We start from the raw sequence: 16,291 nt of genomic DNA on the forward strand, positions 1-16,291 counted from the left end.
GGCACATTTGTTGCCAAGGCTGTCCCTCTCTCTGTCACTTGGTCTACTGTTGCTCAATACTCCTACAAAAAACCCAGCCTGAGTGGCAAGGATGGAGACTACATATTGACTCAACTCTTCCTCACTAAGATCCACGAGGCTCTCCCTACTAAAAAACACCACATTTGCCAGCAGAACTGCCATTCCTTTCACTGTTAAGACATTGGACATATTGCAAAATCCATCAGATCCTGGTGGATGATCGATTAGTTAGGGCTCTTTTATCATGTGTGAGCAGCACATTGTACTCAGAGATATTCATTCTGGATTTGAATTTAATTTTTCTTTTGGTACCACTACTGGTAGACTTATTTAATGCCTTATGCTAAGCCACATAACTTTATCTCTAACTAAGGAATTAACTCCACAGTTAAGTAAATAAGTCAATGGGATGATTATTACGGTTTTCTTGGCTATCACTATGTAATCTAATACCTAAAAGGAGCTAGCCTTAAGGATGATAGACTGACTAATTACTGAAGGCTCTATTCCTGCCTTTTCAGACACAACACTATTTTCCAAAATGTGGTTTAAAAATTGTGGTATGTTTTGGAGGCCTCTCACTATCTCAGTCAGTACAGCATACAACTCTTGATCTCAGGGTCATGGGTTCGAGCCCCACGTTAGGCATAGAGCTTACTTTAGAGAAAGGAGTACTTTTTTTGTACCAGACATCATTAATATATAGTGTTTTCTTTCTCTAAAGCTAAAATACACAGGTCAGAAATAAAGGTAGAAAGGGAAGAAGTATTTGTCATGATATGATGCTTAGTGAGTGTTATGGATTGAATAGTGTCCTTTATGATGATGGTAATGTCCTTCATCTTCCAGTACCAGTGAATATGGTCTTATTTGGAAAAAGGAATTTGCAGATGATCAAATTAAGACAAGGTCATAAGGGTGAGCTCTAATCCAATATGACTGATGTCTTCATCAAAAGGGGCAATTTGGAATAGAAATACTCATGTACATAGGGAAGTTGATGTAAAGACATAGGGAAAATGTCATCTACAAGCCAAGAAATTTTTGATGCTACCAGAAGCAAGGAGAGAGGGGTGAAACAGATTCTCCTTCACAGCTCCCAGAAGGACTCAATCCTGCTAACACCTTAATCTCAGACTTCTAGTTTCCAGAACTGTGAGACAATATATTCTATTGTTTAAGCTCCCCAGGTTGTGGTATCTTCTTACAGCAGCATAAGAAACTAATTCAATGACCCATTTTCAATTTTTTTTTTTTGCTTTTTTCCTTGCAACTGTCTTTTACTCTTCTAGAAATTGGTAAACGGATAAGAAATACATTCACTATGGGACCTAATGTGTTTTCCACCAATTTAGAAGCTGAGACTGCTATGTAGCCATTTCAAGTTCTTTATTCCTGTTGGAAAAAAAATTTTTAAAAGAAGATTATACTGGTATGACAATCATCAAGGCAAAATAGTGTTGCTGCCACATCTAAATCAAGTCTTGGAGTGCTGCTCCTTCAAGATGACTATTATACCCAATAGACATTGTAACAGAAGAGGTGGATACAACCATCCATAGGTAGGACCAAGGCTCAGACTCTTCCTGAATCAGCATGTGGTTCATCTCAGAGGGAAGCCCCTGCCCCCCCCCCAAAAAAAAATCAAACATAAGGGAACTGTGTGAAAGCAAGAGACGTGTGAACTGGAGAGTGAAGAGGAGGTCACAAACCCCAACTCCCGCTCCAAAGGAAGACAGGCCACCCTAAAGTATTTGTATTCTTTTGCTTCTCTTTTTAGTATGATTATTTTTTGGCATTTGAGATGAATTGGTACATTACAATGTATTGTTTCATCCATAAAGCATAGCACATTGACATGAGACTATGAAAGAACTAGAGGAGGCGTGGACATCCCTCGATGACAGTAAATTAAGAAATGGTAGCCTTGAGCCTTCCTCTTTGGGTGTGGTGACTGAAATCTATTAAGGAGAAGGTCCTTTCTGCTATACCTTAGTTCTTAGTTATTTGCATTAGATTAAAATATGTGCATTATACTTGAAATATCTCCAAATGGTGTATATGGAAAGAAGGGAATATATGTATGTTGTAGAACCAATAATTAGTATGTGTAGACTTCTTCATTTCTGCTTCCTCTGCAGCTTCCATTCCTTTGTGGGATCTGTGCAGATACTTCACCTGATTCTAGGGAGCTGTCAGTCACAGGACTCCAGATACATGTTAAACCAAAAGGACCAGGTTCTCTCTTCTGGGAATTTCAATCATGGGCAGGGATACCCAGGACTAGAAGAGAAGTTAGAACCCAGTCATCTAATAGCAGCTCCTAACACAGTGAGCATGTAATTTCCCATTATACAGATCACTGAAATGCCTAAGTCCCTGGTTTCTGTTGGCCGAGTTATTCAACATGCTATTCAGCAGTCTTCCAATAAATCCACTCAGATTTCTTCCTACTTCTCCCCTCTCCCCCAACTGCCGCCCTTCCTTCCTTAGTTAGCAAGAGTTCATTATTATCCCCTGTAGCAAAAGAATACTGATATATGTACTATCAGGTTTTTTTTCTCAAAATATATTGAAAGTTTAAATACAGCTCATTTAGCTATAAAGAGGATATCGAACTTGGTGGACAGAAAAGGTCTATTATGAAGCATTACTCTGTATCCTGTTGTAGAACTGGTAGTAAGAGAATATGGCACAGGATATTGTTGCTATGCCAGAAATCGTCTCTAACGCTTCCTAACCTTAATTAAATCTCTCCATCAGTGCAACGTTTTGAAGTCTGAAATACAGGGAATTTAAAAAAACAAAAACAAAACAAAAAAAAAAACACAAAGATAGATAAAGAATAATTACAGAAGGAAAGAAGAGAGTAGAAAAGAGAAAGCAAATATGAGTCAGTAATGTCAAGGATAGACTGCACCCACTTACCCGTAGAAGTCTGGATAGGACCAAACTAGCACAGCCAGAAAACATGCCCTTTCTCCTATTTCTCCTCACCACAGCCCTTAGTGGCAACTGATGGAATATGTAGACGGTATATATTTTAAATCTCTCTCCCCCTATCTGCCTCTGTTTTATATTTACTAAAAATATAAGAGACAGTAAAAATATCTTTCATATATATAAATGTCTGCAAAGTGACTCTTAATCTTACAAAACAAACTGAGGGTTGCTGGGGGGAGGGGGGTTGGGAGAAGGGGGGGTGGGGTTATGGACATTGGGGAGGGTATGTGCTTTGGTGAGTGCTGATTCACAGACCTGTACCCCTGGGGATAAAAATACATGTTTATAAAAAATAAAAAATAAAAAAGTCAGTTAACATCTTTGACCAATTCTTATTATTAAAATGAAGGAGTTGAACTGGAGAGTTTCTACCAACTCTCAAAACTAAAACTGTGATTTGTAAACCTTTCTCTTTAAATAGCAACTGTGTTTCCATGGACTAACAAATGAATTATAAATCAAATATTTAGAGTTCTAATTCTATCTCAAATTTAAAATCTTAGGGAGTAAAAACATTCCATCTGTACCTCGGTTTCCTCATCAGTTAACCAGAGATGAGTTTTAATCCAATTAAACTACTCATACTTTTTAAAATAAAGTCAATATAGGGCCAACGATTCTTTATGTCATATATTTGTACTATTAATTTCTCCACTCTATCGTAACAAGTGTATTTCATTACATACATTGTTTGGTTACCTATGTATAATATGCACAGATATATACATCATTTTTAACCGTGTCTAGATTCAGTGAAAATGTAACAATCTGTACAAAAAGAAAGATTTAGCACATTCCTGCATGACAAGCAATGAGTCTGGAAAGCTACTTTTGTCTCTTTGGTTATCAGGCAAATATTTGAACACTGTAATGAACTATATAATGAATTTGTGCATATGGTCCACGTACAGGCTCAATGATAGTGGTTTAAATAGTAATGCTGCTATTGCAGCTCTTTAATATAAGATCAACAAGTAATTTTTTACCTTTAAATTAGAACTTTAATTAATTTAGTTTTACCTTTAAATTAGAATTTTACTGATCATCCTGATCAGTAACTAATGCAAACTAGTGGAATTTAGTAAATTCCTAGTTATGTCTCCTAAAATTACTATCTTTGAAAAGTTTCCATAGGAGCTTTAGGAAGCGTACAAGTTTCTGCAATTCAGAGTTTATCTCTCCCATACCATTTCCTGAGAATAAAACGTAGCATAAGTAAGCATTTTTAACCAATGACTATCCTTAAACTTTGAACACAAATTCACTGGCATTCAAAATGTACTAAATGCTAAGGGGCGCCTGGGTGGCTCAGTCTGTTAAGTGTCTGCCTTAGGTTCAGGTCATGACCCCAGAGTCCCAGGAAAGAGCCCCATATCAGGATCCTTGCTCAGCAGGGAGTCTGCTTCTCCCTTTCCCACTGCCCCTCCCTGCAGCTCTTGCTCTCTTGCTCTCACTCCCTCTCTAATAAATACATCTTTAAAAAAAATGTACTAAATGCCTTGATATTCCTTATATACTTTTCAGAGAAAACTCAATATCCTGCCTTGAATCCACCCATGGGAACATAAAGAACTGGAAATACAAAGATAAAGTACAGAGAATTCATGCCATGGCCTCAGATCAGTGACAGTGTTAAAAATACTTAGTACAAAATGATCTGCGAAACACAACATTTAGCAGTTTTTTTGATTTCAAGGTTAGAAAATGACATCTGCCTCCTGCTTTGCAAACCAGCAGTGATCCTAAAACAATTGGTTTGTCACTGCTGAGATAAGCAAACCAAGCTCAAAGTCCAGAAATTGCAAAAGGGAGGTAAATTTCAGCAAGGGGTGCTGGCTGGGGACAGCGGCTAGTACCAAGAGAAAACATAATAGGCTGCCTTTTTCTCCCTGTTGTTATACTGGAAAATGCTCATCCTTGCCCTCTGATTGGGAACTTCAGCTGCTGAGGGCAAATGGGTAAGGTGTTGTAATTCCTTCATTGGTATTCCGTGTCCCCCAGGTTCTTGAATCTGTCCAGTAGCGAAGAGCCTAGAGCAGGGCAAATATTGCCCCTGCCCCACGGTTACTGCCCGCTAGATCCACTGGCGGCTTCCGTCAGCCCGGAGATGGGTAGGACTTACTGGAAACTTTCTAGCAGGCTGCAGCCCCAGCAAAGAAAATCCTACCGGGAGGGCTCGGGGTTCCGTCGGCGCTGCCGCTGGGGAGAGAAGAGAGCACGCTATTGATTACTCACAGTTTGCCTCGGAGACGGGGAGCACCAGGACGAGGCACGCCAGCAGCGCCCCGCAGCACCCACGCAGGACCCTCATTGCGAAGCGGGCGGAGGCGCGGGCGGGGACCCGGACGGTGGCGCGGCGCGGTGGGGACCTGCGAGCGCGGGCGCCACTCACGGAGGACTGCGGCGCGGCGGCGCCTGCGAGCGAGCGCTCCGGCGGAACAGCGGGAGCCGGGGGCGGGGGGGGGACCGCCCGCTCCCAGCCCCCAGCCCGAGAGGGGACGTGATAACGAGGACATTTCCAGGAAGCTTTACGAAGCTGGGGGCAGGGCTCAGGCAGAGTGGTGGAGGCCTAGTCGACACTGTTGAGACATCCTTCCTCGCCCCGAGTTTCGTTCCCTGTCTCTGCACTGGGAACTTTCCCAAGGGGAAGGGGAAGGAGACGTAGTAGCAACCGCCAGGGAGCTGGGGGGTGGGGGGAGGCTGAGTGGCCCCGGGCACTTTGAGGACTCAGAGGAAGGAGGGTCCAGGCTTAGAAGGAACAGTGCTGCAGAGACAGAAGGACGTTGGGATGAAGACATTAATCAAACAGAGAAGCGAACAACTCCAGGAAGGCACCAGAGACCAGAGATAATGGAAGCAAATGGGATACTTTGGATCATCCAGTTTTCTTTTGTTCTTGCGTTTATGGTGTTTAAAAAATGTTTTGAGGAAAAAAAAAAAAAAAAGAATATCAAATTCCATCACTTTCAAGCAGCTTGTTTTAATTTTTAGAATATAACCCCCGCATTTTGTGCTTAGACATACACATTTGAAATCTTACGTAATGTTTAAGGCTGCATCTGGAGCTAAAACGCCTGATTCAAATCTCATTAATTTTATCACTTACTAGTTCTGTGACTTTAAGCAAATTGCTTAACCTCTCTAAGCTTCAGTTGTATCAACTCTAAAATGGGGGATAACAGAGGGTTTTCATAATGTTAATGTAAGGATTTAAGAGATAAGGATTTAAAAGATAACATGTAAAGCAGATACTATGTATGAAATAGTATTACTGAAGGCATATTTACTATTATCACTTCTAGAATTTCTGCCCAAGTTAACCTGTCGATTGATTTCCTAGGTTTGTGTATGAAATTCAAGAGACTGATCATCCTTCAAGGGTCTCTTCTAGCTCTAGCTTTCTGTGGTTCTGTGACCCAGTGAGATGAAAGTTGATATTAGAGTCACTTTTTCTGATAAGAACACTTGTGAGGGAATTATTGACTATATTATTCTTCTCTTTTTGAAATTCTTTTCCTTCTTGCTGTGTCTGACTCTACCATATCAGTCTATTCACCAGTTTATTCCCAGCCCCAAGTGATTTAAATCTGAATATAATTCTAATCTCTGTAGAATTGTTTGGTATGCTAACAATCATAGCATTAAACAAAATGAACTTTAAGTACTTTATTCAACTATTAAAATTTAAATGCATTTAAGCTAGGAATCTTTCAAGTTAAGGTTCGGTTTGGGACTCTCCTCATCCTGTGAGGAGGAGTTAAGAGCAGAATATCAATTTTGAAATCTCAAAATTTCACAAGGAGAGAATAGTTCCAAAATCATGAATTGACAATGTTCATAGCCATCTCCAATATCCCCAATATAAAAAAGAATATAAAAAGTTTGAAGAAGGAAACATGTTACCCAAAAGAAAAAGCTTTCTCTCCTAAAATCTTTGGGAGATTAAAATGATTATGTTTTTAGTATCATAAATGTGCATCACAGTGTCAGCAATTTGTCAGTGATGAAAAATTATGTATCCTACCACTACTGTAATGTCAAACTTTGAAAAATCATATTTTGAGATGTTTAATAATAAAATTTAATAATACAGCTTTGGATAAAAATTTTCAGGTTTTTAATTTCTCTCAGAAGTTTACTCTGTAAAGGTGGTATCTGGCTTTAGGTCAATAAATTAATACTTAGTCAATTTCACTTGCCCAAAATTTATTTTCAGTACATTTCTAAATATGTTTGTAAGTTTGTTTTAGAAGGAGTAATTTCCGTTGTTTTTACTTTGAGAATGTTACTTTGTAAAATGTTTGCAAAATGGATCAGAGCAAGGAAAGATTAGAAACCAAGTAACTTTTGTAGAAGAGACAGCAAGTGTTGATGAATAAGCAGAGAACAGTGGGAATGTATATTGGTACAACCATTATGGAAAATACTCTGGAAGTTCCTCAAGAAATGAAAAATGGAGCTACCATATGATCCAAAATTCCCAGTTCTGGGTACATATCCGAAGGAATCACTATCTTGAAGAGATATCTGCATTCTCATGTTCATTAGGGCATTATTCATAATAACCAAGATAAGGAAACCACAAGCTAAGTCTAATCAATGGATGAATGAATAAAGAAAATGTGCGATATAGAGATAGATAGATATGGGTATGTCACATTTATGTATGGCATTTGGGCATTATGCTAAGTGAAATAAGCCAGAGAAAGATAAATACTGCATGGGATGGCTCATATGTAGAATCTTAAAAAAAGAGGCAGGGAGAGAGGTGCGTGGGTGGCTCAGTCTGTTAAGTGTCTGCCTTCAGTTCAGGTCATGATCTCAGGGTCCTGGATTGATCTCCAAGTCAGGCTCTCTGCTCAACAGGGAGCCTGCTTCTTCCTCTCCCTCTGTCCCTTCCCCCAGCTCGTGCTTGTGCTCTCTTTCTCTCAAATAAGTAAAATCTCTCTCTCTCTTTTTGTTAAGGCAAATTCATAGAAACAAAGAATAGATTGGTCATTGCCAGGAGCTGGGAGTAAGGAAATGGTGAGAAGTTAATAAAGGTACATAAACTGCTTTATATACCCTTTCACAGCATGGTGACTATAGTTAATTATGCTATATCATATACTGGAATTTGGTGAGAGGAGATCTTAAGTGTGTTCTCAAAAGAGAAAAGAAAGGTAACAGTGTGAGGTGTTGGATGGATTAACTGACTTGATTGTGTGAAGCATGTTTACCATGTATACATATATTAAGTCATCATATTGTCCATTTAAATATGTTGTCAATTATCTCTCAATAAAGCTTGAAAAGGAAATCAAGTAACATTTAGGAAGATAATAATCCCAGGGGGATTAAATAAGACTCTTAGCTAGAATGACAGCAAGGTTGTTTTTTATCATTCAGAGTAATTTAGATTAGACTATGGTGAAATAGTCATGGAATTACAATGGTTTAAGGTGAGTGTTTATTGCTTACTCCTAGGAAGTTCACTGCAGGACTTTCTGGGCAGACATCTTCATTGTGTTGGCTCAGCATTCCATACTGTTTTGATTTTGTAGTATTTTAAAGTTAACATAGTCTTCCACAATTTCCATTTCACTCATTTCACTGGACAAAGGAAAGTCTCATGACTTCTAGAGGATGGGAAGAACTACCCGTATGTATGGAAAAGGGAAAGAAAACTGAAAATAGTGTGCAGTGTTTATGTATATCAAACTACTTAATGTACTGAAAAACTAGTAGTCAACTTAGTTTACTAACTGACCCGACTGTAGTTTGGCACCAGAAATGGTTGTTGAGATATCATTCTCAGATACGAAGTAGAGACGGGGTTGGATATATTTTGGGGGAACAAAAGGGGTATATAGTATAGTTCCAGAAATGCTGAAGGAACATCTACATAGTAAGTATCATTAGGCATAGGAGTAGTAATTGGATTCTCCAAGAGAACATGTTTTTAAAAAGGAATACAGTGGGATAAAGTCAGATCTTGGAAAGTACATATGGGAAACTGAAGGTGGAATGATTAGTGAGATCCAGAATAGTCCATAATTGTGAAAAGCCGAGGGAGGAAAGAGTTTTAGAAGAGTTAACTGTATTAGATGTATTAATTGATGAAAAAGAAAATGAGAACTGATTTAACAATTAGGAGATATAAGTTAATTAAAAAATGTGTTTTGAGTAGATTGATGGGGCAGAACCCCACTCACAGTTAAGTTGATAAAAAGAGTGAACAGGAAAAAAAAAGTGCTTTAGGATTTTAGTGGTAAGCCACTAGTTTAAAAAGTCAGGTTATGAAAGTAAAGAGTCAGCAGAACATTACAAATCTGGCTCATATCTAAGGAGGAATTGTGGATCTTTTCTGCCTTGCCTTCTCACCCACTATCCACCCTGGAAACTGCAGTCAAAGATCTAGGGGAAAAATGGGGAGCAATATAGTTCAGATGTTGGATTGAGAAGAAATAATCAGACGAACAGGATTTCAGAAAAGTTGAAACATGATGTTTGATAAAGTTGCAGGAAAGTGGTTAACCTTGGAAAAGAAAAGATAGATGTCTTCAGATATTAGAAAATGAGAAGAAACAGGTAACAGTGAGAAAAGAAAATTTGTGAAGGTATGATCTAACTTTCTTCCTTAGCACTGTAGAATTGAAGTATTACTGTGTCTGGACAGGGCAGTCTGGGTAGATTAAGCATCTGGCACTGATGAAGGGAGGATTCGGCTAGGAAAACCAGTACAGGTCATGCACCCTTGAGCAACTGGAAAGAAATTTGAAGTTATCAAATCAGGACAATGAAAACAGTGAACAAGAAAACATTGTCAGGACAATGAAAACAGTGAACTAGCAATTTAGAAAAAGAGGTAGGAGGCAAGGTGCCATGAATGTTTATTAGACCGGTGACACCAAATTTAAAATCTGCTATCTATTATTTGTTAGAAACTGTACTTAAGCTTTATTTCTTTCACTTCATCATCTTAGCAACCCTGCAAAGTAGGTATTTTTATTCCCATTTTGCAGATGGGATACTTGGGTTCGGAGATGGTGAGCTGTAAGAGATGTATATGAGTCGAATCAGGGTTACATGAATGAATAAAGAACAAATAATTTAAAAACTCAATCTGTTGTGGGGCAGTGGGTTACTCAGTCAGTTAAGCGTCTGACTCTTGATTTCAGCTCAGGTCATGATCTCAAAATCCCTGGAAGAGCACTACATAGGGCTCCATGCTCAGCTTGGAGTCTCCTTGAGATTCTCTCTCCCTCTGCTCTGCCTCCCACTCATGCACATGCATACTCTCTCTCATTTCTAGAAATAAATAAATAAATATTAAAAAACAACAATAAGAAACTAAACCAAATGTGTTGTAGCAAACCATTATTTTCCCCTGGATACCCTGAGCATCCCAGGGCCCTCTCTCCTTTTACCAAAATTTGAAAAAATATATTTAAGTAGAAATGGAATGGGCACACAGGTCCCTACATATCATGTGTGCATTTTTTCCCCTACAGGAATGCACTTGCCATTTCTCCCCACGCCCCCAAATATATATATATATATATGCAGATATTACATATCCTTGTAAATGAACTAAAACATATTAAAAAAACAGCCAGCAGATCACCATCTCCATCTTGCAGAAAACAAATAGTTAGCAATCTAACATTATCTAAAAATCCTAGGAAGAACATATATTAAAATGTTAATACTTGTTATTTTGGGGTGGCGAATGTGAAATTTTATTTTGTTCATCTTATTCATTTTTTAGTGTTTTTCACATTTTCTACAATGAACCTATTATTTCCTTTAGCACCTGGTACTTGATATTCACTCATTTTGCATTCATTTTGTATATCTCCCCACAATAATTACCATACAATTCAATTTTACATTTTATATAACAAACAGCAGTAAACATAAAGATTAAAAGTCACTGTCATCTGCATTATTAGTTAGCAAATGAGTTTTCCCTTGTTCTTCATTTGTAATAACTGCCCCAGTGTATTGTTTCTGTAGTTGTGCAGCCAGAGTCCGCCAGAGTCCCAGAGGGTCCCCAACCCTGCTTCATAAAACAAAACAAAACACGCACAAGACCTGAGATCTGTGGATCTCAGTTGTGTTTAGGGACAGACGAGGAACAGCACCCTCGATGACTGGCAACACATTTTCTGCGGGTGTGCAGAGAGGCCTTGCCCAAGATCTGTCTGGGATTTTTCAACTCCTCTCTGGACGCTCCGGTTGCCTAGTGACGACAACCCCCCTCCCCGCCCCGCCTCCACAGGGGAAGGGAGCCGGGCTCCTTCAGCCACTCAGCTGCCCCCACCACGGGCGGTCGCACGATGATTGGAGAAGTATGTGGGCGGTGCTTGGGGGCGGGCCTTCCGCGCCTGGGAGGAACGTCAGCACGTCGACGGGGGGGGGTTTCTCTGGCCCGGCTCCGCTAACCCTGTTCGGGTCTGTGTATCTGCGCCTTTGGCGGGGCTGTACCTGGGTGAGGAGGCCGTTGTTCGCTCGCGGGTCCCTGGCACGGTTATCAGGGCTTGGTTTGGGGACTAGCCTCTTTGACCTCCCTCCCGACTTCTCCGCCTCACAGGTGCCTGGGAGCGACTGCGGCCCCCCGGGACTCTGCCCCGGGCAACCAGGGGCCCGTTCTCGCTCGAGGCTCGGATGGGAGGCGGCGGGAGGTACGGCCTGGCATGTTCAGTCTGATGGCCAATTGCTGCAGCTGGTTCAAGCGGTGGCGGGAGCCCGTCAGGTAAGCTGGAGCCGACTGGCTCCGTGCGGTCCTAGGGGGGAGGGACAGCTGCACCCCGAGGGACTGGTTGGGACGCTACCCCTCTCCTCTGGGAAGAGTCTCAGGCCGCGGGGGATGTTTTTGTTCCCAATTTGACTTGTCCCCCGAGGAAGAGATAGGAGGATGTAGCTTTTTTGTGTAGTTGCGATTAAGTTCTCAGTGATGCTTACTGTTATTATTTAAATGGGTTCGAACTTCTTAAGAAGTTGTGGATTTTATGCGTGGAATTGGGAACTATCCGTTGTGTATATTTCCTGTGACGCTAATTTAATGGGGTTTTTTTTTTTTTTAAATAGAGAACCATGGGATACAGCTTTCGTAACATCCACACATTCCTTTCAAAAACACACACAGGCCCACGTACACACTCATTCACTCACTGTTTTTGAGGACTTGGGTTTGAAATCTGGCTCCACTGCTTAATAAATTATATGATTTAACCACTTTTGGCCCCACCTTCATCATATGTTAAATGTGGGGTGATAGTATCTATGCCTCAGGAGTGTTGTATTAAATGAGACTAGCTAATGGAGTGTTTTCTTAACTGTAGTATAGCTTCAGTTTTCATGGGGAATCTAGTTAAGCCTTTAATTAAGAGTCCGCTTCTTAACCTTTCATTTTGAAAAGCTAGATGTATTAAGATTTAGCACCTGCTACTTGATATTCACTCATTTGTTGACAAAATACAATGTGCCAGGCACTTTGCTAGGCAAGAGGCAGTAAAAATGATGCATTTTAGGCTTAACCTATTTTGTTACTCCTGATAAATAATGTTGACTTTTTAATAGTTTTACTTTGGAATTAAGCCAAGGGTAAATTTTAACAGAGTTTTGTTTTTCTTGTGATTTGATAAAGGTGTTGTTGTGCAGAGGAATACCGAAGAGATGACATGTCTTTCTCAGTATCCAGCGTTGCATTATGTTGATAGTTTTATTACTCGTAGTGTTAACTTTGATCACTTGGCTATTGTTGTGTCTGCCAGATTTCTCAATATAGTGTTTTTGAGTCAAACAGATTCATGTCTGAATCCTAGAAATTTTGGCACTTTCCCCCCATGAAGTGTGGGTGATCTTTGTCTTACAGCATTTTGAGAAAGAAAATTTATGCAAGTACTTGATGCTTTGCAGGTAGCACTCAGTAAGTCAGACTTCTGATCTTAGGAGACAAGTGTGTATTGGTCAGTTACACACCCCAATTCATTTTATACTTACCAGTATAGATTCCTTTCCCTTCCTCCCTTCCTATGTTTGTGGAAGAATGGTTCATTTTCAAGGCTAATTCTGGTGGCTGTGTTCTTTAGTCCATTTTTCCCCATTTCTTGGTGAGCTTTAGTTGTTTAGCATTTTGCTAGAGATCACAGAGAAAACTTCTGGGTTACAAGAATAAACCTAACCTTTTATCCCAAAGTTTATTGTTCAGTTTTATCAAAAGTACAAGTTCTCTTTCTCTTTTGTCTTCACAGCTTCACTTCTATTTTTTTCTTTAGAATGTAAACAGGCTCAAGCCTCTCTTACCTAAAAAAAAAAACAACCCAAAATGAATGTTTCCTATTGCTGCTGTGGCAAATTACTATTAACATAGTGACCTAAAACAACACAAATGTATTATCCCATGGTTCTGAGCTCAGAAGTCTAAAATGGGTTAGGAGAGTTGCATACCTTCTGGAGTCTCTAAGAGAGAATCTGTTTTCCTTTGCCTTTTCCAGCAAAAAAAAAGGGGGGGGGCTGTTGCCTATAGTCATTGGCTTGTGGCCCCCTTCTTCCATTTCAAAGCCAATAATGTAACATCTCTCTCCTCTGATCTTTTATCAGGACTTTTCAGAGTCCCTTTTATAAGGATTCTTGAATTTACCTCTGGTCTACCAGGGTACTCCCAAGATAAGCTCCCTATCCAAGATCCTTAACTTAATCTTGTCTGGAAGATTCATTTTGCCATTTAAGGTAACATATTCACAGGTTTCAGTGATGAGGTTGTAGACGTATTTGGGAAGCCATTATTCTGTGTCTACCATAATAAGCAACTCTCTGTCCCTGCAGCACTACCTTTCCTCTCAGCCTTCACCCTCGACTAAACAGTTGGCAATAGATTACTGATACTTCACCTTCCTCTCCTCTTATGCATTCCTTAACTTCTGCTTTTGAAGACTTCTGCCCAGACCCTTTAATTCAGTTTTCTCACTATAGCAGATGTTGCCTGGTTAGTAAATCCAGTGCATTCTTTTTAATCTCTTGGCCTCATTTGACACTTAAGATCTCTTTCTTCTTAAAATTGTCTGATTTATTTTTCCTGAATTTAAATTTTTTACCTTTCTGCCTGTTACCTTTTCTAACTTTTTTTGCCAGTTAGCCCTTCATCATCTCACTCTCAAGGCTTCCCCAGGGTTCTGTCTTCAAATTCTTTTTTCTTCTGTATATTTTCCCTTTGTGGGCAGTTTCACCACATACAGTGACTTCAGTGGGCACTTAAACATTGACTCTGAAGTCCGTGTTTCCAGCACAAAGACTCATCTTCCACCACTTGAAGATTTACATATCGCATTTCACAAGAATTCTCAATCCCAGCACATTCAAAATTGAGTTTGTATCCTCTCTCATTTCCATGCCAAATTGCTTCAGCCTTCCAAGTCAAGAAAAGAAGTAATCCTAGATACCTATATGTGCTTTGATCTCTCAAATCATCGTCTTTTGGTTTGTATGGGCTTAATACCACTTCCAAGTCTTACACTCTTAGCCTTTCCATATGCACTGCTCTGTTTTAGATAAAATTTCTGTCCCACATTTCTTTGACAGACTTCCCACTGTTCCCCTCTAATTAATTCTCTACACTGTTGTCAGTGATGTTTTTTCCTTTTTCCTCCTGTCCAAATTCCTCATGCCAGATTTGCCATAATAAAGTTCTCTAGTCCCTCCATTCCTCACCAAATGCTCTTCTTTTTTTGGTTGGCTGTTCCTAATCATTCCTCACATGTCAGTTGGGAGCTTCTCTTTCAGGACCCTTTCTTTGAATTCCATCTAGATTCTTTACTTTTTCGTTGTAATTGCTTAGCATCTTGTATTTGTCTCTTCTTACGCATGTACTGTAATGAGATGTTTATTCATAGAGTCCTGAAGAATAGCTTGTGGACAGAAGCTATTGTTATTTAAAAATATTTAAAAGTAATGCATGTTTATTGTTATTTAAAGGTGATGAATGTTTATGTAGAACATTGAAAACACAGTTAAGCAAAAGTGGCATGTATTAGTAACCTGCTGTCTCACCCCCAAAGATTTATATTTTGGTGTAGAATCTCTTATATAACTGTAAATTCTCTTTTTATTCGCTATTTTTATGCATTACCAAAAGATCTCCATTGTAAGTCAAGTTAACCATATGATACTATATTAAATTATTAAAATATTATTGACTATATTTCCTATACTGTATATAACATCCCCATGACTTATTTGTTTTGTAACTGGAAGTATGTACCTCTTAATCCTCTTCACTTATTTCATCTCTCCCTCTATGGTAACCAACAGTTTGTTTCCTGTCTCTAAGTTTCTTTCTGTTTGATTTGTGTTTGTTTTTTCAATTCCATGAATAAATGAAAGCATATGGTGTTTGTCTTCCCCTGACTTATTTCACTTAACATCATACCTCTAGGCCATCCATGTTGTTGTACATGGCAGGATTTCATTCTTTTTTATTTTTTTTTGGTGGCCAAATAATATTCCATTGTGTATCTATACACCACATCTTTATTCATCTATTGATGGACATTTAGGTTGCTTCCATATCTTGGCTATTGTAAATAATTCTACAGTAAACATAGGGGTGCATGTACCTCTTCAAATTGCTATCTTTGTTTTCTTCCTTTAGATACCCAGAAGTGAATTGCTGGATTGTATGGTAGTTCTATTTTTAATTTTTTGAGGAACCTCCATACTCCATATGTTTTCCATAGTGGAAAATTTAAGTTCCCCTCCACAGTGTACAGGATTTCCCTTTTCTCTTCATCTGCACCAACACTTGTTATTTTTTGTCTTTTTGATAATAGCCAATCTGACCAGTGTGAGGTGGTATCTTAAGAGTTTTGATTTGCATTTCCCTCATGATTAGTGACACTTAGCATCCTTTCGTGTGCCTGTTGACCATCTCTGTTCTGTTTTGAAAAACTTTTGTTTGGGTCCTCTGCCCATTTTTTAATCCGGTTATTTTTTTGAGTTGTGTCAATTTATATATTATCCTAAGTTTTATACATTTGGGACATTAGTCCTTTATTGGATCTATGTTTTGCAAATATCTTCTCTCATTCAGTAGTTTGCCTTTTTGTTTTTGTTGATGGTTTCTATCTGTGTAAAATTTTAAACAAGAGATAATAGACAGCTAATTTGAAGCTTCTTTTTATTTTTGCTTTAACATCTTTTTGCTTCATTACATGTTTTTCATGAACTAGAGTAGTGTGTTGTATAGATTCACCAAAGTATGTTTAATCATTCCTGTTATTAAATA

General features: G+C 39.1%; 2 protein-coding genes across 6 annotated transcripts in view; one reads left to right on the plus strand and one right to left on the minus strand.

Annotated features, from left to right (window-relative positions):
* Window positions 1–5,645, minus strand: part of PROS1 (protein S) — a 79,620-nt gene extending 73,975 nt beyond the window's left edge. The window contains exon 1 of one of the 2 annotated variants that reach the window (XM_082742393.1): window positions 5,260–5,492. In XM_082742393.1, coding sequence (XP_082598519.1) covers window positions 5,260–5,335 — 76 coding nt within the window. In that variant the 5' untranslated portion in view covers window positions 5,336–5,492. Of the gene's footprint in view, window positions 1–5,259 lie in introns of both variants that reach the window. The other variant, XM_082742392.1, reaches the window with a different exon arrangement.
* A 5,762-nt stretch (window positions 5,646–11,407) lies between these two features.
* Window positions 11,408–16,291, plus strand: part of ARL13B (ARF like GTPase 13B) — a 70,452-nt gene continuing 65,568 nt past the window's right edge. For 2 of the 4 annotated variants that reach the window (XM_082742408.1, XM_082742410.1), the window contains exons 1-2: window positions 11,408–11,497; window positions 11,600–11,761. In XM_082742408.1, the coding sequence (XP_082598534.1) occupies window positions 11,703–11,761 (59 nt within the window). In that variant the 5' untranslated portion in view covers window positions 11,408–11,497; window positions 11,600–11,702. Of the gene's footprint in view, window positions 11,762–16,291 lie in introns of all 4 variants that reach the window. The other 2 variants (XM_082742407.1, XM_082742409.1) reach the window with 1 other exon arrangement.

The sequence above is a fragment of the Mustela nivalis genome (genome assembly GCF_964662115.1).
Source record: "Mustela nivalis genome assembly, chromosome: 1".
Taxonomy (NCBI): domain Eukaryota; kingdom Metazoa; phylum Chordata; class Mammalia; order Carnivora; family Mustelidae; genus Mustela; species Mustela nivalis.